At 47.9% G+C, this 19188-nt stretch overlaps 2 protein-coding genes across 8 annotated transcripts in view; one reads left to right on the top strand and one right to left on the bottom strand.

Annotated features, from left to right (window-relative positions):
• ATP6V0A4 (ATPase H+ transporting V0 subunit a4) overlaps positions 1–3294 on the bottom strand; it is a 73958-nt gene extending 70664 nt beyond the window's left edge. For 2 of the 6 annotated variants that reach the window (XM_059396320.1, XM_059396324.1), the window contains exons 1-2: positions 3208–3225; positions 2142–2253 (exon numbers count right to left, since the gene is read on the bottom strand). The gene's annotated coding sequence lies outside the window, so the exon portion shown is untranslated. Of the gene's footprint in view, positions 1–2141; positions 2254–3066; positions 3158–3207 lie in introns of those variants that run through there. The other 4 variants (XM_059396325.1, XM_059396321.1, XM_059396322.1 and 1 more) reach the window with 4 other exon arrangements.
• TMEM213 (transmembrane protein 213) lies at positions 3119–9642 on the top strand. 2 transcript variants are annotated; one of them, XM_059396327.1, is made up of 3 exons: positions 3119–3275; positions 7044–7115; positions 7969–9642. In XM_059396327.1, exons 1-3 carry the CDS (start codon positions 3119–3121, stop codon positions 8136–8138), a joined length of 399 nt encoding a protein of 132 aa, XP_059252310.1. In that variant the 3' UTR covers positions 8139–9642. The 2 variants fall into 2 exon arrangements, with proteins under 2 accessions (XP_059252310.1, XP_059252309.1); XM_059396326.1 differs by having other exon boundaries at positions 7900–9642.
• Positions 9643–19188: the final 9546 nt, after the last annotated feature.

Raw genomic sequence — 19188 nt, 5'->3', positions numbered from 1 at the left:
CATGTGGGTAACCTGTAGGCAGATGACCTATCCTCTTCCCACGGGTCAATGCAGAGCTTAGAAAACATGTGTGCCATTTTGTGCTCTAAAGTCACTCAGAGATCCCTCTTCTATTTCCTCCCCTAGCTTTTCCTTTGCCTCATTTCTTCCTATTCATTTTAAATTTATTTTATCTGGCTTAATTAATTGTAGGGAAGCTTCCTTCAACTCTTTTTGGACCCACGCAGGATATAAATAAGTCAGCACATCGATTTCATCATTTTTTCCAGAGGACTACCTCCATCCCACATTTTCTACTTAAAGATCCTTCTGTTCAAATAAGAGTTAACATTGACATTGACAGAGTGTTTACTACCGCGGGCTCGCAGCAATGCAGGGAAACCGGTCACGTGGGTCACTTCATTCAGGCATCATAACAAGCCATGAGATGGATCTTAGTTCTTGTCAGATAAAGAACCTGAGGTATAAAGTAACTTGCCAGGGCCACTCAGCCAAGAAAAGCTGGGCTGGAATTGCACCCCAGGCTGACTCCATGGCCACCCACCCGCCCCAGCTGGAACCTGGGGAAGCCACTTCCTGGGTTCCCTTCTGTTGATTCAGCCAGATAAATGCCTCTTAATTTTGCTCCCTCTTCTCTATCTTCAGTCCAGCTTTTTATTTCAGGGCTCTTTGGATCTCTGTATGGGATTTTTTTTTTTTTTTAAAGTAAGGTTTACGCTCAACATGGGGCTAGAACTCTCAATGCCAAGATCAAGAGTGGCATGGTCTACCAGCTGAGCCAGCCAGGTTCCCTGTCTGGCTGGGATTTTTGCAAGAGTGTCTTAGAGCAACAGTGTCTTAGAGGACCTCTCTGAATCCAGGCCTGCCCTCTGTGGATCTATCTTCCATGTTTCTGAAATATTAAGTTGTCCACATACACAAGTTCCCTAAAATGTGCCCCAGTGGTAAAATAGAGGCCAGTCTGCTTTGTCTGCTTTTGTCATAAATTCGGGACCATTTATGATCTGTTCTTAGTCAAACCAGACACATCCTCAGCCCACTTCATGCTCCCAAGGCAGTGACTACTCCCCGGACAAGAGGCACGCGTTCATGCCTCACGGGTCTTGCACACGCACTGTCCCCTTTTCCCGTGCCTGACGGACCACACAGATTTCAAGGATCAGGTCAAAATGCCTTCCTTATTACAAAATGTTCACTGAACCCCCTAGTCCCCAACCCTCCTCCATGATTTTCCCGTTCTTCGTCCAGACTTCCTTGCCACACTTATTTTATTGTGTTGTCATTATTCCTCTCTCTCTCTCTCTCACCGGGCCCTGAGCTCCTTGAGGACAAGGACTGTGGTACCTGAGCCACTTCAGAAGCCTCTCCCATAGCGAACGCCCAGCACACAGCAGCTGCTCGGTAACTGAAAGTTCTACCAAGTGGTATGTCTAACGTGGATGTGCGTGCCATCCCCTGCAGGTTAGTCTTCTTTTTTTTTTTTTTTTTAAGATTTTATTTATTTATTTGACAGAGAGAGATCACAAGTAGGCAGAGAGAAAGGCGGGGGGTGGGGGGAATCCCTGAAATCCCTGCCGAGCAGAGAGCCCGATGCGGGGCTCGATCCCAGGACCCTGGGATCATGACCTGAGCTGAAGGCAGCGGCTTTAACCCACTGAGCCATCCAGGTGCCCCCAGGTTAGCCTTCTTAAAGCACCTCTGCTCCCAACCCTCCAACCCCAAGACTATAGGGCCACCACTCATTTGTACTTTTGGGCAAATTAGGAAAAAATGCCTCCTCTGGGCTGATGTACTCCAGTAAGACACCCTTACCCGAGATGACACGTGGCTTACATGTCCTTCCACAGAGCTTCAAACCACCCAGACTTTATCCCTCACTCTCTTGACCAGGCCAGCTCTTGGGCACGAAGACAGCATTCTTATCTATACATGATGGGCCTGCAGGCTCCCAGACAATCCTCTTTCCCCTGTGTGGGCTGCCCCATCAGCTCCCACCCGTGTATGCAAACTTTAATACCCAGCCCAAATGTCACTTCTCCTGTGAATGCGTCTCCTGTACCTCTCAGGCAGGTTGAACCACTCTCCCCGGAATGGACCACTCCCCCCTTCTACTGTAGAAGACACCCATGTTTGAGTCTTACCATACTGCATCACACATCTTTCTTTATGGCTGGTCTCGCTGCTGGACCATGAGTGGGATCAAGAGTAGGATCATGTTAGGCATCGTTGGGTCCCAAATGCCTATGGTGATGCCTTTCATATAAATGGGGGGTGTTCAATAAATGTTACTCTTTGGTTCAAAATCTTCACAAAGACTTTCTTTTGCCTCCTGGTTGTTTCAAACCCCCCCACCTCCACCCCCGCCGCCCAGCCTGGCACACCAGTCTCAGTCCCATGGCTCGCTGGTCACTTCCCCCTCTCCCGCTCCTCTGGTCCCGTCCCATTATCTGTGCTGCAGTGGACTCACGGTGGACTCCTGAGCACCCCTTACCTCTGGCCCTTGATTCCTCTGTCCCTCCAACCTACAGTGCCCTCCTCTTCTCTTTGTGAAAATTCTATTCACCCTTCAAGGCGCAACTCCAACCCCATGTTGGTCTTGAAGCACCCCATCTGCAGATGTAGCTTCTTGCTGCCAAGAACCCAAAGCACTCTGTCCTTCCCCAGTCATGCCTGAAACACTGGTCTGTGTTTGGATGACATGCGTGTGTACTGAAAGGACTTCGAGGGCGGTCATTCCCAGATTCTAGCATAGTTCAGTACACATAGTAGCTGTCAGTAAATACTGGACTAGAGAGAATCAAGGATCCAGGGCTACACCGGGCAGATGAAAGCGGCAGCCAACTCAACCGCAAGGAGCTGGCAGGGCACAAAACTCTGCTCTGGCCCCCTCTTTTATCAGCAGGGATAACCAATGAACTCAAGGCAGAATTGCATAAATTACCCCTCCCTTCCTCCCCCAGCCAACATAGCTCAGCTTCCCTCCTGAAGAGGTAAGAGCAAGGAGTGACAGCTGGTTCCTTTTGCTCCACCCCCTCTCTCGTCCCCCAAACACAAGCAGAAATTCACCTCTGACAGCACTGCTTTCAAGCTCCCGCAGGACACGGTCCACACGGGACACATGAGGCACAGCCCTCGGCGCACCTCTGCAGGGATAGTGCGGACAGACGCCTCCCTCTCCCTCTCCCTCTTCGGCATGAAGCGCCTCACCTCTGCACCCTGGGCTGCCCTGGCCCTCGGCCTGGTCTTTGCCTCCTTCCACTTGGCTTGCTTGGCAGGTAGAACTGTGGGCTTTATTCTTGGCCACGCTGGGGAGGGGGAGGGAGAAGAGGAGGAGGAGAGGGAAGGAGGGAGGAGGGAGGAAGAGGGTGGGAGAAGGGAGAGGGCAGGAGGAGGATTCTTTGGCTAGGGCTGGTCCCGCACAAAGCAAAGAGCAAACAGTTCTCACCTGAAGGATTAGACAGGAGGTGGCGGGTTGGCGTGGGGGGTGTCCGATGTTTACCTGAGCCCCTGATCAAATGCTGGGCACCTCAGCTTGGACAGGATTAGCCACCTCGAGCGGACTTTGCCACAAAGAAAGAGGAAAAAGCAAAGTACCCACGGTCCCTCTTATCCAAGGACTGGTCTGGCCTAAAGTAACATTTTATTGGTTTGCTATGTTTCAATGGTTCCTTCCCTGTGTCCTTGGCTATTATGGTTTGCAATTCCCGCTTTGTACTCCTGATCCTGACCTAAGGTCTTTAGTCTCTCCCTTGATCCTGTGCTTCCTTTGCAACTTTCTCAAAATCCTCAGACAGGAACGCTGCCCAACGCTGTCTACAATGCTCCCACCTTCCCTGAGCACAGGCGATGTTGAGCTGTTGCCCTGTCTGTTCCCAGACAAGAGGGGTTGGTAGCAGCCCCTGGCTTGCTCTCTCAGGCTGGGCTCTGCACCCCACGCAGGAAGATATTTCTCACACTCTTTTGCTCCTGGCTGTGGCCTCTGGCTTTCATCTCTTGCTCTGCAGCTCCTGCCCTGTCCTTGACAGACTTCCCTCTCTCAAAACCAACCCACAATGAGCCCTCAGAGCTCTGTCTCCCTTATCCTCACCGCCTCTCCTTTGCAGATTCAGAGCGTGAGCTCTAGTCACTCAGCCTCAGCTCAAGTCTGGCTTCCACAACTTACAAGCTGTGCAACCTTGAGCAAATCACGTAACGTCTCTGCGCCCTAGTTTTCTTATTCATACCGTGAGGATAATCATAGCGCTTATATATATAGGGTTGTCCTAAAGATGAAATGAGACCACTGCATATAAAGAACTTTTAATAAATCAGCACAGGGTAAACAATGAATGTTAGCATGTTTTCTTTTCCAATACCGCTTCCCAAATAAATGTTTCATTTCTTTTGTTTGTTTACCCTCATAGTGACTCGCTCATAATGGGCTCTCAAAAAGCTTGACAAATTTAATTGCACTTAATTGTTGGGTGTTTCCAGCACCCAGTACTTTGGAAGTGACCCTAAGTGGGACTAGTCCCTGACTGGCTGTGCTTATGAGGGAGGAAGATGAGGTTTAAATTCTTAGAAATTATTAACTAGACTATTCAGTTCGAATCATACAAAATCACTGATATCGAAAAAAATTTTGGCCTATCGAAATGGCGATTTCAAATGTTTTCACATAATACCAGCGACTGATTAAATAGGTTTTTTCCATCCAGTTGCTCTAGACATGGACGACTCCCATTCGAGGGCAGAGGGGAGATGAAAGTCAAGGCCAAGGAAGTTAAGGGAAATTAAATGTGGAGGAATCAATTTCTCCAAAACAAATAAAGACCAGGTTCTAAGCCATTTAGTTGTAAATAATTTACAGTAACAATCAGATTTTGTCAAGGTAATTACTATACTTCAGGCAGGACATTGGAGTGGCTTGGTGGGCAGGTGGCATAAAATTAGTCTGAGCAGCAATTTCATGGCTTTGGCTAAACAAGGAGTTTCTTCCCAACTTGTCCTGCGGCATGACAACAAGCTCCTTTGAAGGACACGCTGCCCTAGAAGGACACGCTGCTCTAGAGTCAGTGGGGCCTTGAGAGTTTCCAAAGTACTTTTTTTTTTTTTGCATCCTCAAGGAAGCTGAACAGCATATAATTAATTTCCAGAACAATTCTTTGCAATTGACCTCTTGGTCTTGACCTACCTAGACTAACACTAACACTATCTAACACTAAAAAATTTTTTGATGATGGAAGTTGTGGGGTGTCCCAATGGGGTGAGAGCCAGCCGTACCAATAGTGAGAGAATTTCCCCCAAGCAGAACATAGGAGATAGAAGTTGACTGAGTTCACTGCAAGGGGCAGTGGGCAGGACAGCCAGGGAGAGACTGCCGCGAGGTGGTGGTGGCTGTAGTTACAGGGCAGAGCAAGGGAGCGTGGGAACAGAGAAATTCCCCTGTTCCAGGGAACTGTGCCTGGTTGGAATGGGTCAGGGAGGGCGGCTATTTCGAGGCTTCGTGACCCTGTTTGCTTTCAGCTGGGGGTTGCTGTGGACCTTTTTGCCCTGATCAAGTTTCCAGAGCTCATGCCGGTCGTCTGAAAACGGCCTCTACAGAAATGTTCAACGTCTGTGCTGTGTTTCCAGGATGGTAGCGTTCCGGAATGTGGTGATCCAATGTGGTAACGGAGCGCTTGACATGTGGCTAATATGATCAGGAAGTTGAATTTTTAATAAATTTAAGTAGCTACAAGTAGTTGCCATATGGGACAGAGCAGACCTAGATCATCTGTCTTCTCATTCTCAGTCAAGAAAAGGAAAGCAGACAATGGCTTCCCATGCTTGGGCATCTCCATGTTCATCTCCACAGCTCCACTTCACCCCCACAGTCTGACAGAACTTTGAGAATTCCCACGAAAGTTCTTTTTGCCTTTGTGCTCTTTACTTCCTGATCAAGAGGCAACTCTAGTGGCTGCAAATCCTAGCCACCTCTGGACTTGGTTGCATACTGTTGGATTTTTTTTTTTTTATAACCATCCGCCTGAGGTATACCAGCATAATCATTAGAAGTCAAGAATCAAAGTCAGATTTCAACATTCAGTCGTTCAAATTTTTTTTTAAAGATTTTATTTATTTATTTGACAGACAGAGATCACAAGTAGGCAGAGAGGCAGGCAGAGAGAGAGGGGGAAGCAGGCTCCCTGCAGAGCGGAGAGCCCAATGATGCGATGCGGGGCTCAATCCCAGGACCCTGGGATCATGACCCGAGCAGAAGGCAGAGGCTTTAACCCACTGAGCCACCCAGGCGCCCCTAGTCATTCAAATTTTTTAAGGGAATTGGAGATCGTTATGAGAAGACATTGGAGCTTGTTAAGTGATCGTTCTCAAATAGATGAAAGAAACCATTTCTACACGTAGCTCTTTGCATGGGAAATAGCTAAAATAGAGTGTTTGGAAAGCTATTTGCAGCAAGCCGTCAGCCACTGAAGGGTGAGATACGCAGGAGATGAGCTGTGAAGCCCTGAATCCATGAGACACGCAGATAAACCGTCTCTGAATGACAATAGCGACAGGCAAAGGGGCCTGTATTTCTTTGTTGCCGTAACAACATACACAGACTCGGTGGCTTAGACAACAGAAATTTCTTTTTTGACAGCTGCGGCGACTCCAGGTGTCAGCAGGCTTGTCTTCTCCTGAAGCCACCTTCTCACAGTGACCTCACCCAGTCTCTTCTCTGCAGGCGCACACCTGGTGTCTCTTCCTCTTCTCGCAGGACATCATCATACAGGATGGGGACCCACCCAGATGACTCCATTTAACCTTGATTTAACCTCTTTAAAGGCCCTTTCTCCACAGGCAGTCACTACCATGGGTTAGGACTTCAGTGAACTTGGACGGGACAGCTCAGTCCAGAACAGAGGGTTAGCTTTGCTGCATGAAGTCTTAAAGTACCTAGGCCGGGACTTCTATAATACTTTTTTGCAGTATCACTGTGAGTTCACAAAAAAGATTTCAAACGCTATGCCTGGAGATGAATTTTCCTACTGCCCGAGACCCTCTTTTGTCTTTTCTTCCAGAAACGAGGAACAGCAACAACTCAACCTTGACCACCCAGCACCCAGATCCCGGAAGCCTGGAGCAGTGCCCCAGTAAGCTTCTCCTGGCTACTGGCCTCACCCCAGAGCTGGCCCTGAATCTGGGAGGGAAATTGAAGACTGCTTGCTTTCTCTTGATGGGGGTCTGGTGGCACAGTGCCTGCCTGGCCTTCCTGTTCCCTGGTGTGATTTGTTCATGGTCCCCAGAACTTCCTGCCTAGCACATTGAAAAAGCTATCTCAGCCTTGGCCTTGATGTAGGCTCACCATCTTTGGTACAGATGGCTTTCGTGACCCATCCACAGCAGAGCAACCAAAGACACGTTAGAAACTTAGAAGACGGAAAACCGTAAAAATCCGCCAGTCCAACTTCTGCCCAATGCAGGAGCTCTGTTTTGACACTCTTTGCATATTTCTGTCCATCCTCTGCTTGATTACTCCCAATGGCGAGGAGCTCAGTACTTCCTCAAGCAGGGAGCATTGTTACCCTGTGTCCAATTCATAGACAGTGTTGTTTCATTCTATGTCTGGCTCCCTTTCTGCTGCCCTCCCTGGATGACCAAATGGGTTTACCTCTGGGCATTTCCAAAGGAGGGGTACAGGTAGATAATAGGTAGAGATTAAGTTCATGGCTTTGGATTCCTTCACACTTGGGTTTGAGTCCTGGTCTGCCATCTGGGGACCTCTGGCGAGTTACTGCCTCAGCTCCTTCATGGGAATAGTCGCTGTCCCTCGCCCCGGTGCGGAATGAATGGGGGAGCGTGTGGGAAGCACCTGACAGTGTGTGGCATCCTTTAGTGAATGCTAGCCCTCCTATGACGCCCTGTTTGTTCTCACAGACCTCGGAGGAGGAGCTGGGTGGGCGGGTGCCGTGCTCCCTGCTGTTCTTGCTCTCCCTTCCCCCCCAGACGTGGACTTCTGCCCCCAGGCGGCTCGGTGCTGCCACACCGGCGTGGACGAGTACGGCTGGATCGCGGCGGCCGTGGGCTGGAGCCTGTGGTTCCTCACCCTCATCCTGCTCTGCGTGGACAAACTGATGAAGCTCACGCCGGACGAGCCCAAGGATTTGCGAGCGTGAGGCTTAGACCCTGAGCCCCGAGCACGTGGGTCGCCACCCAACTGCGGGTCACTGCGCGGGACCAGGGGAGGGGTGCAGCTCCAGGCGTTGTCACCTCCGCGCTGCGGTGACTTCCACAAGAGAAGGAAGAAGGAAAGGGAGATCCGAGGAAGAAAGGCCAGTGCTGCCCCCCACCGAAACGCACAAGGCGTTCGTGCGTGCAGAGCCCCGACCGTCTCTGTCCGGATCCCCTCGCCTCTCCCCAGGGCTCCCGCCCGCGGGCCGCGCGACGTGACTTTGACTTTTGTCCGCACGTTCTTCGGAGCTAAGCTCAGAACCTTCTCACCCCAAACAGGCCATTGTGTGCCGTCTCTCGTCTCATCCAAGGGCATCCCTGGCCTTCCGAAATACAGGACTCGCTTTGACCGGCCCAGCGTCCTCCCCCCGCCCCACCCCCTCGTGCATTGCTTCTCCGGCTCTTGCTCTTTCTTCAACCTTGTCCTCCACAGCGGTCCTGCCCCACCGTCCCCGCCCGCAGCCCGGCTCTGGCCTTCCTACATCACCCCTGCCTTGCCTCAGGCCTTTTCGGTTCTGTCCTCACCACGGCCCAGCACGTCCTCCCCACGAGATCCTCCCCACGGGTCCTCCCCACGGGGTCCTCCCCAGGGCCGCTGTCAGTGCGGTGCTGTCACCCCCTGCGGATGACCTTCTGTGAGGCCTCACCCCCGAACCTCTCACAGGGCTGGCCTTCCACTCTCCTTCCCAGGTCTGTCCCCCCCGCGCCTCCGGGACCAGGCCTCCAGGGACCCTGCCCTTGTCCCAACATCTCCCACTTCCTGCTGCCAGGCCCTCCGTCTCCAGATGGAAGCGCAGGCCTCAAAGTCCAGCCCAAATGCTTTCTCTGGTAGCCTTGGGGGACCCAGAGCTGGTGTTCTGGGTGGGGGGTGGGGGCGTCTGCTCCGCCCTGAAGTGCAGTCCTCGTGAATATACAGTCAGTGGATACTCTGTCCTGCTCCTGGGGCAAGTTCCTCCTAATGTCTGTCCCACCAACGAATGATGAATGAATGAACAAACCAATGAGCAGGTCCTGGCCTGAGATGAATTTATGACACTCATTCCGTGTAGAGAACTTCACTTTTCTAGAAAGGGTTGAAATAACCCATCTCCACGGAAGCCAGCGGGTTTGCTTCCGGCTTACCCCGCACAAGGATGTTACTGGTCGCTGGGAACATGGGGGGAGGGGGGTGTGGGTCAGAGGAGAGGAGAGCGGGTTCATGAGAAGGAAGGAAGAACAAAATGACTCTTCTTATTATGAGACACGTGTATTTAGTCTGAACCACCAAATAATTATGCACAAGAAAGTGAGGGGCCCCTGAAGAAGCATTTCCTAGGTGCTTTCAGAAAATCTAAGTAGATTTCCCCGACGGTGGGAACTGAAGGAATTTTGCCTGGCTTAGTCTGCTCCTTTCTGACTCTCCATGGTTTAATCAATAAATTGGATGGCTTTACTGTGCCCCTGCGCTAAGTGATGGCGTGAACAAGTGTCTGCGTGACGCCCCGTGCGATGTTATGAACACACACGAGCAGGTTCTCCTTTTTTAGCTGTTTGAGAAGAGTTTCCACAGGATGTGATGGTTGAAATCCTTAGAGATGGAAAGACTCAGTACGGACCCCCTGGGATTTAACATCTGCAAGCGCTTTTGAAATAAAACAGTGTGACCTCGTGGTGAGAACATGACCTTCGAAAAGCAACAGAAGAGAAGGGAAATGGAGGTTGATGGCTGGCCAATGTGAACAAAAATGAGTCACTTCACCTTGGGGAATGTCAGCTTCCTAAGTAGAGAATGTAGGAATCAGACACAGCCGTGATTACAGACAGTTGCCAAAGCCTGGAGGGCTAGCTGGGGGTGCCGCGCGGAAGGGGTGGGCGTGAGGCCGGTCCTTGCCACCAAAGCAGCATGGCTCTTACCTCCTCTAGATACCAGACCTCCCCAATAATTTCATTTGCTCCTTCATTATTATTATTATTATTATTATTATTATTATTAGAGAGAGGGGGTGGGGGGGAGGGGCAGAGAGGGAGAGAGAATCTCCAGTGGACTCCCCACGCAGGGCTCGATCTCACCACCCTGGGATCATGACCTGAGCTGAAATCAACAGGTGGACCCTTAACCAACTGAGCCACCCAGGCGCCACCCCCCCCTCATTTGCTGCCATAGAAGCAGAAAGCCGGAACCTCCCCTCGGATCTGGGCAACGTGTTGAAGTTACTTAGACTACACTGAGGTGAGTAATACATAGCTGCTGTCACTGTCACATTCAAATACAGGCGTGTTGTGAGTTGCCTCCCTTTCCTCTGTACCAGAGCAAGGACAGACCAAATCGAAATAATCGCTCTTTTCTCTGAGACTAGACCGAAAGACAAGTTACGTAATTTGATGGCTAGTCTTTCCAGATGCCTCATCTTAGCTCTTCCCTCTGCATGGGATCTCATCACTCTATCCAAGTGAAGACTTGTCAATAAATTAAAAATGAAAACCTGAAGGGGAAAACCAAGTACCAGCTTCCGGGGACCTAGGAACTCCCTGGTATAAAGCAGTAGGCAGGACCCACCTAACAGCAGATGTGCTTTTCATCTAAGATTTTTTGCTTTTAGTAGATGGTGTTGCCCCCAGAGGCTTGTCACAGGCTGGGTGACACAGAGTCCACACTGCTTGGGGCACCTCTGTACCAAAGTGGCCTGCGTAGAAACAGAATATTAAACATTAAGGTGCGGCACAATTATCTGACTTTAAAATCTATTCCTTTTTATAGATGCATGATACCCAGGGACAAATAAATCAAATATATATTTTTTTTTATTAAAAATAAAATGTTAGGAGCGCATGGATGGCTCAGTCAGTTAAGCATCTGCCTTCAGCTTGGGTCATGATCCTGGGGTCCTGGGATCGAGCCCCGCATCGGGCTCCCGGCTCATTGGGAAGTCTGCTTCTCCCTCTGCCCCTTCCCCTGCTTGTGCTCCCTCCCCCCAACCCTCTCTCTGGCAAATAAATAAATTAAATCTTTTATAAAATAAAATAGAATACCATGCAAGATTCATCAACAACAAGTCTTAGGCTACCTTTTCCATAAAAATACATGTAAATACATTTTTTTAACTTAGAGAAATAATAATCTAGAATTGTTTTTGATGAAGAGCAACTTTCTCTGCCTGAACCCTGACGTCTATTTTAAGATCATGTATACAGAATATGGTGTGATTGCATTGGTTTTCATCGGTGTGTGGTAGGAAGGCCTTACAGACAACCTCTGTCTGGCATCTCCTTCCAGCCTTACCTGATCGAGCCCATCCTTCACACTTTCTTCCAGAACAATCTTTCTAATACCTAAATAAGTGATCAAGGCACTCCCCCGCCTGAAATCCTCCTGTGACTCCTGACAGCTGACAGAGTAAATCTGTACTCTTAGGATGACCCCTAAGGCCTTCTGGGATTAGATCCCCAGGTATTTCTTTAGCTTAACGTTTACACATCCTTCATGCAAACCCAGCTGTGAGTTATTTCAGTTCCTAAACATGCCAGGTCTTTTCTATCCTCCCCTTCTTTGTTCTTGCCATTCACAGGGCCTGGAACATACTCTTCCCAGGAGGCAGATTTCTCATGAGCCAAGAGAGGCTTGCGCTCACTTGCATGTTCTCCCGCCCCAGGACCACTACCTAATTTTGTATTTCTAATTCTGTATTTTTTTTTAAGAGGGCCTTTTGTACACATGTGAGACCCCGTAAACCTGAACCTTGTCCTTCTGTGCCCCATTTCCTCTTCTGATTGGACTCATTTAGGTTACTGGATGTGGTCTTTCCAGTCCGGCTGACGCTCGTCCCTGGATAGAGGGACACATGGGCTTGTGCTCACCTTCAGGGCAACACAATGACAAAGTGTTTGACCAAACTCTAGCCAAGCTCCTTTTGATCCCTCTTCTCAACCAGGCCTCAACCCTGGCCTAGAAAAACCACAGAATCTCAACAAAAACCATTTTGTCTGCCTTCTTCCCACATATTCAAAGACTTGAACGAACACTAATATAGCTTCTAACAACTCAAGGCCACATCCCCAGGATGACCCTACTCCCACCCCCTTAAAGCACTTGCCTGAGAGTGCTCAAGGCTGACAAAGGGATTGACCCTTTGTTCTAACTGATGTCTGACAGGAGGCATCTGACCACCTTTTCTTAGAGCTTTTACTAAAACTGACTTACAAGCATAAATTCTTCCTTTGACGCTTTGAAATATATGTACCTATTTCGACATCGACATATCTACCTATATATCTACCATCTATATATCTGTTACGACCAGGATCTGGAAGCTATTCCTTTAAAATGTAATCATCAGGAAGGACAGGATCCTAACTTTGATGACTGACAGCTGGCAGACACAGCTGGACTAATCATCAGCGATTACACTGACCAACTTTTTGCATTTCTCACTTCCCTGACTCTACTGAGCCCCAGCTCTCCCCACTCCCTTCCCCCTCTTTCCTCTGTAACACACCCAGTCACTCTGTACAAATCAAAGTTGAGTTCATATTAGACCCTCTTTCCCTACTTCCCTACTATAATAGTATATTATGATTAAAATCTGTTCTTAACCACATCGGTGTGTGGCTTTTTTTTTTTTTTTAATCTTTGACAATGGCGCATGTTAGAGTATAATATCTACCTAGTCTTTCTCATGGGTCTCTTGGAAAACCCATGTGTCTTTAACCTCAGATTCCTTCCACCTTCCCAAGGCCCAGATGTACAGCACAAACTCAGTAAACATTTGATGAATTAGTGATTCAGACGAGACCCAAGAATGTGACCTGTGCCAACAGCCACAGTAAAGAGGTAGAACTATGAAGACAGAGGAGGAGGCTCTTGGGCAAATTTGGTGTCTCAAGGTTGGAAAAAAATTTTAATTATTTTTCCATAAGTTTATAATAAACATATATTTAAGTCATTTGTGGAAAAGAGTAATGGGCAGGTCTACCCACCACTTCTGTGAGGAGAGACAATGGACAAGGACCAGACTGTGTATAAAAATAGAAATTTGACCCACAATCTGCAGCAACCAGCCCAAGAAGCCAAACCACTACCTGTGTAGGAAGGTAGTCTCGGACACCAACTAGTCTAGGAAATCAGACTACCATGTGTAGCACCCAGGCCAGGAGAGCAAACAGCTTCCATAACAATCAGCCCAAATAGCCAAAGATTTGGTGAATAACAGACAGCTTCAGTTAATTTTCAGCCCTGTTTCCAAGTCTGGACCATCCAGGGAAAGTGAAATGTGTACCCCTAAGCAAGCACACAGGATGCCCCAGTCCCAGTCAGCCCACTGCAGCTGACCCCTGCCAACAGTCCTAGTCAGGGCACCGGGAAGATCGGGAGCCTTCCCCTCTTCCGCTGTGAAGCTTTCCCACTTTCCTGCCTGCCTCCCAGTGACTACCAGATGTAAGGGATGGAGGCGGACTCCCTGGCAAGAGTAGACTCTGAATGAATAGCTTTGGTTTCCCATTTGGGTGGCCCTCTTTCATTTCCACGGTGACATTTTGTTCAACTCTTTGTTGAAACACCTGTCCTGTTCTTTATACCTTGAAGGAGAGATCTTTTTACCTAGGAAGTTCCTGTTACCCCATCAAAGGAAGGAAACCACCAAGAGGGATAATTATGGGCTGCACTCTGTCCCCTGCAAATGCTGATGTTGAAGTCCCCAGGACCTCAGAATGTGATCTTCTTCAGAAGTAGGGTGCTTGCTGGTATAATTACTTAAAGTAAGTCACACTGAAATAGGGTGGGCCGCTAATCCAGTCTGTTTTTATATAAAGGGGAGATTTGGACCTAGACTTGCCCACCAGTAGAAGAGTATGTGCTGAAGGCAGAGATCGGGATGACATATCTACAAGCCAAGGGGTCCCAAAGGTCACGAGTGACCCAGCGGACACCAGGGGAGAGTCTGGAATGGATTTGCCCCCTCAGCGCTCAGAGAGGGCCAGCCCTGCTGACATGCTGATCTCAGATTTCTAGCCACTGAGCAGTGAGACCCTCCATCTCTCTCCCTCTGTCCGTCTTAGCCACCCAGTTTGTAGCACTTGTTACAGCAACTCTAGCAAACTAATACAGAGCATGAGTTGTTGAAAAGAGCAGTTTCAACTTGAAACAAAGTGCAGTCTGTTTTCAAGTGCCTATGATATACAGACCACAGACATGTGAGCAACTAGATAGGTACGCAGGAGGCAGTGCCCAGGGAGTGTCCAGCTACGGGAGTGTTCAGTGATTCCCCGTGCACAAGACACCCGGGCAGCCTGCCTGCCCCTCCCGGCGTGCCATCACACCACATATGACCTGCCCAAGAACAGGGCAAGAGGGTGGAGACTCTCCTTGGGAACTGCTATTTCAGGTGATGGATGCCAACCCCAGGCTCACACACTTTCCCTGCGCCCTGCCAAGTCAGGATTCCATCCGGACTTATCTGCGTGAGAGCTGGGAGCAGGAGGGGTGGGGAATGAAGCAATGCAGGCTTCTCATACTGGTCCTGGGGCAGCGGGAATCCCCTTCTGGTAAACCCTTCTAATAAGCCCATGCTGTACACACAGCCGTGCACACACTTGCAGAGGGCACTCACCAGCACCTTATCCCAGCCCCACTCTGGGGCCCCCAAGCTCGCTTCCCTCCTCCACCTGTCCCCCCTCCCCCGACACTGCTGAGCCTGTGTCCTCACCTGTCTCTGGATGGCAGAGAAAAGGAACATGCATTGTTTGAAAAGCTAACACGGGGCACCCTGGAGTCCAGGGTGCACCTGATCAGGAGGGCGATGGGGTCACCAAGGCTGCTGCACCCTGGGACCTAGAAAACTCTTCTAGGGTAGCTCAGGTTGTTCATATGCACTTACTCCATTTTTCTTGAAGAATGGGCACCTTTTATCATTTGCACAGAGGTGTCCTAGGAGCCACCAAAACCTAAGAGTGGGGGGAAAATGACACATAAGGTAAAACACATGGTTTCCATTATAGGCTTGTCTGGTACAAATTCTCCAAAACTTTGTCTTGTACAAAAACCCCCAAACAAACTTCATATTGTTATGAGCGATAGATTAAGTACAGAGAATACTCAATTATACTTCCAAGATGCTCAGATAAAATATTCTTTTGGAAACTGATTTACAAGCTAGGAAGCCATGAAAAGACATGGCGGAAACCTAAATGTGTACTACTACGGGAAAGGAGAAATATTACTACGTGAAAGAAGCTCCATACTGTATGAGTCCAACCACACGACATTCTGGAAAAAGCAAAACTATGGAGACAGCAAACAGATCAGTGAACAGATTAGTGGGGAGACAAGAATGAATGGGAGGAGTCTATTTTTTGAAAAACCGATTTACAAGAATCTGGGAGAATCTTATTGCTCAAGAGAAAGGTGATAATGTATGCATCAAGTTAAATACACTTGAATTTAAAATATTCAACATAGGACTACTAATGGACGGATGCCTTCTGTATCTCATGCATTAGCACCAAACTTTAATGCCAAAATTAGCTCACCAAGTCCATTCTTAGGATCACTGAATAGATTAAAATGGTAAGTACCCATTTATTCTTAAGAGAACTGTACTCATTTATTTATGGATTTGGGGAAAATGTATGCTATATTCCCAGGCTTAGCCCCAGCCTTCCTCAAAAGTTTAATTCATTCATAGCCTACATTTTCCTCCACTTTTCTGCTTGTCTGTGTGGGGAGGTAGCTCTGACTCTATCATCAGCAGCCAGTTCCATTCATGTTACTCCTCAGTCACCTTTATCCCCCCCCCAGGCCTCTCTCCAAGTCTCCAACTCCCATTCCATAAGACAACCATAGGGATCCCTCTCTGTGCTCTTATGGATTGGGAGCAGTTATTTTAAGTTCAGTTGTTTTGAATTTACATAAACTAGATTTCATCCTGCCTCTTTGCTCATACAAGAGTAATGTTTTTCAGATCTTTGACCCTACGTCCCTATGTCCAGAGCCTCTAGCTGCCCGCACTGTGTTCTGCATAAACCACCACGGTTCACCTCTCCCTTCTCTGGGAGATGCACTCCTAGCTGGGCTCAAGCCCCAATCCGGCCCTGCACCACCATGAAAATCCTTACCTTCTCCCATCATGGGCCTGTGAATGTACTTCCTTGGGAAATATTGCCAGATACAGTCATGCTGGGTCACAGGAGAAATATATTCTTAATTTAAGTAGTACGGGATAACTTGCTTTTTAAATTGGCATATAGATATTTCATTCAATTGTCCCAGGAATTGAAATTGACTTTTTATTATTTCTTTCTACCTGCCAGTTCAGGAGAGACATCAATCATGCCCTTATGTTTTACCCAAAGATAACACGCACAGCATTCCCACTATTAGATATTGAATTCAACTTACTGAATTCAATTTTATTTTGACTCTGAAGATAGAATTGCTATTGATTTGTATTAGAGTGAATATTTTTCTTTTTATGTGAGAGTTTTAAAGGTGGGCTGTAAATATAATTCTAGGCCAGTGTGCATTTTGCCTGATTAAAAATAAAATTTGTGGGGCGCCTGGGTGGCTCAGTGGGTTAAGCCGCTGCCTTCAGCTCAGGTCATGATCTCAGGGTCCTGGGATCGAGTCCCACATCGGGCTCTCTGCTCAGCAGGGAGCCTGCTTCCCTTCCTCTCTCTGCCTGCTTCTCTGCCTACTTGTGATCTCTGTCAAATAAATAAATAAATAAATAAATCTTAAAAAAAAAAAGACGATTAAAAAAATAATAATAAATAAATAAAATTTAAAAAATAAAAATAAAAATAAAATTTGTGGCCCCGTTACCAGATTCCTGGCTCCAATGCAGTCTTTTCACCCTCAGATATGCCAGGATCGTGCCAGGTTTAGGGAAATGCCTTGTTCAAAAGAGTAATTCGGCAGTTGACTTTCTGGGAACTATGCGTGAGACCACACCACACCACAGGGGGTTTCTGTCAGAATGAATGAAAATGTATACACTACTGGTCAGTTCTGTAAGTCCACCCTAGCAATGAGAACAAACAAAAGAGCAGATCCTAAAACCCAGGTTTTGTGTTAAGATGCTGAGAAAACTTTCAGACATCATGACCTGTGAGGTTTATACAGAGGATATTTTGGTCCATTGTTATTCTTTTTTAAGATTTTTAATTTTACTCATTTGAGAGAGAGAGAGAAAACATGAGAGCATGAGGAGGGGTAGGGTCAGAGGGAGAGGGAGAAGCAGACTCCACACTGAGCAGAGAGCCGGATGTGGGGCTCGATCCCAGGACCCCAGATCACGATCTGAGCTGAAGGCAGACGCTTAACCAACTGAGCCCCCCAGGTGCCCTTTTCCATTGTTATTCTATAAAATGCTAGAATGTTGATACCAGGGGCCAGGTATTTTTGTAATTTAAAAAAATTACTTTTAGTATTTTAATATAACTTAAAATACTGGCTGGCCCAGTCAGAAGAGCATGTGACTCTTGATCTCAGGATCATGAGTTCGAGCCCCATACTGGGTGTAGAGATGACTTAAAATAAATAGGCTTTAAAAAAATAAAATAAGATAAGATAATTTCCACAGACTTGCTACACCATTGCAAGTGTTAAATTCTTCAGAAGACAATGACGTATCTGAGTATCTCTAATTTTCTTTCAGAGAGAGCAGCTTTCCAAGCCATCCTGGATAAAGCCACATGGAAGGCAATCAGCTCAACAGGAGCAAACAAGCCTCTCACCTCCAGTTTCCCAAGGGTAATTCCCTTAGAAGAACCCTGAGGTATGTGGGGTGGGCTGGCGGCAGGTAGCCAGGTGGACAACATCTATGGGGCAGGAGGAATTTGCATGTAAGGTAAATCAGGTCTCCACAATGGTCCAGAGACAACAACATTAATTTGTTTTTAATCCAGAGACGTTTAAGTTAGCATTTAATGTGATTTACATGAACTACCTTTAGGGCATCTATGGCTTTCAATGAAACCCAAGGAGATAATGTAAGTTGGCTGAAGTCACATTAGTCTAAACAGCTCAGCTTGGATTAAAAACAAACAAACAAAAATCCGATCCTCTCCAGGTCTGGAGTTCTTTAAACCCTCATCACCAAGACTGCCTTGGATGCTGGACAATATAGGGAGTCACAAAATCAGAATTAGAAGGGATCTTAGAGGCCAGTGGGCTCCATTTCTCTCCTCCTCCCCCTCTCTCCTTCCCCACCTCTCTCCCTCCCTCCTTTCTCCCCTTCCCTCTCTCTCCCCCTGCCCCCGACCTCTTTCTCTCATACACACTCACACACACACTTTTTAAGGATGTGTTCTTGCTCAGTGACTTCCAGTAAATGATGTTTAGCACATTATAAGAGACCCCCTTAAAGTCCATATGTAATAAAAATGTCCACAATTTATGACCTATTGCTGATAATTTGTCTCACTAAAAAAATAATCCAAAGACAAACAAAGGTAGAAAATAGTCTGGAAAATAGCTATTTCTAATATTTTGCTATGAAAGACCCCTCCCCTAGAAGATAGATAGGATAACTAACCGCTTGTTTCCTTTTCTGTGAACCGCTGGCTTTTAGGCGTAAATTAGGTTATTAATTGCTCTTTTGCCCTTCTGTAACCACTTGGCTTATAGAAATAATAGAAGACGCCATGATGGCATTGCTACCTTCCCCCTTCTTGTTCCCCTTTCCCGCCTCTCTCCTCCTGCGCCCGGGCCCTCAGAACCAATCAGCTTGTTCCCCCTTCCCGCCTCTCTCTTCGCTGTCCCCAAAGCCAATCAGCAAACTCCACTAAGGCCTTTTTCAAAAGTTCTAATTGTCAACCAATCAGTTGCGCCCCACCCAAAACTTGTTTGTACCTGTTTATAAAAACCCGGCGCCACCACAGCCGGGTGTGCTCAGCTAGCAGGAGCTGCTGACCACCCACAGGCGCGCGCGCTGACCACCCACAGGCGCCTGCGTAACAATAAAGAACCTCTTGCTGATTGCATCCAGTGGCAGTGTTGGATTCTTGGGTAAGGGGATCCGTGGG

The sequence above is a fragment of the Mustela nigripes genome, chromosome 4 (assembly GCF_022355385.1).
Source record: "Mustela nigripes isolate SB6536 chromosome 4, MUSNIG.SB6536, whole genome shotgun sequence".
Taxonomy (NCBI): Eukaryota; Metazoa; Chordata; class Mammalia; order Carnivora; family Mustelidae; genus Mustela; species Mustela nigripes.
The sequence above is the reverse complement of the archived record's forward strand: the minus strand, read 5'-3'. Positions and strand labels throughout refer to the sequence as shown.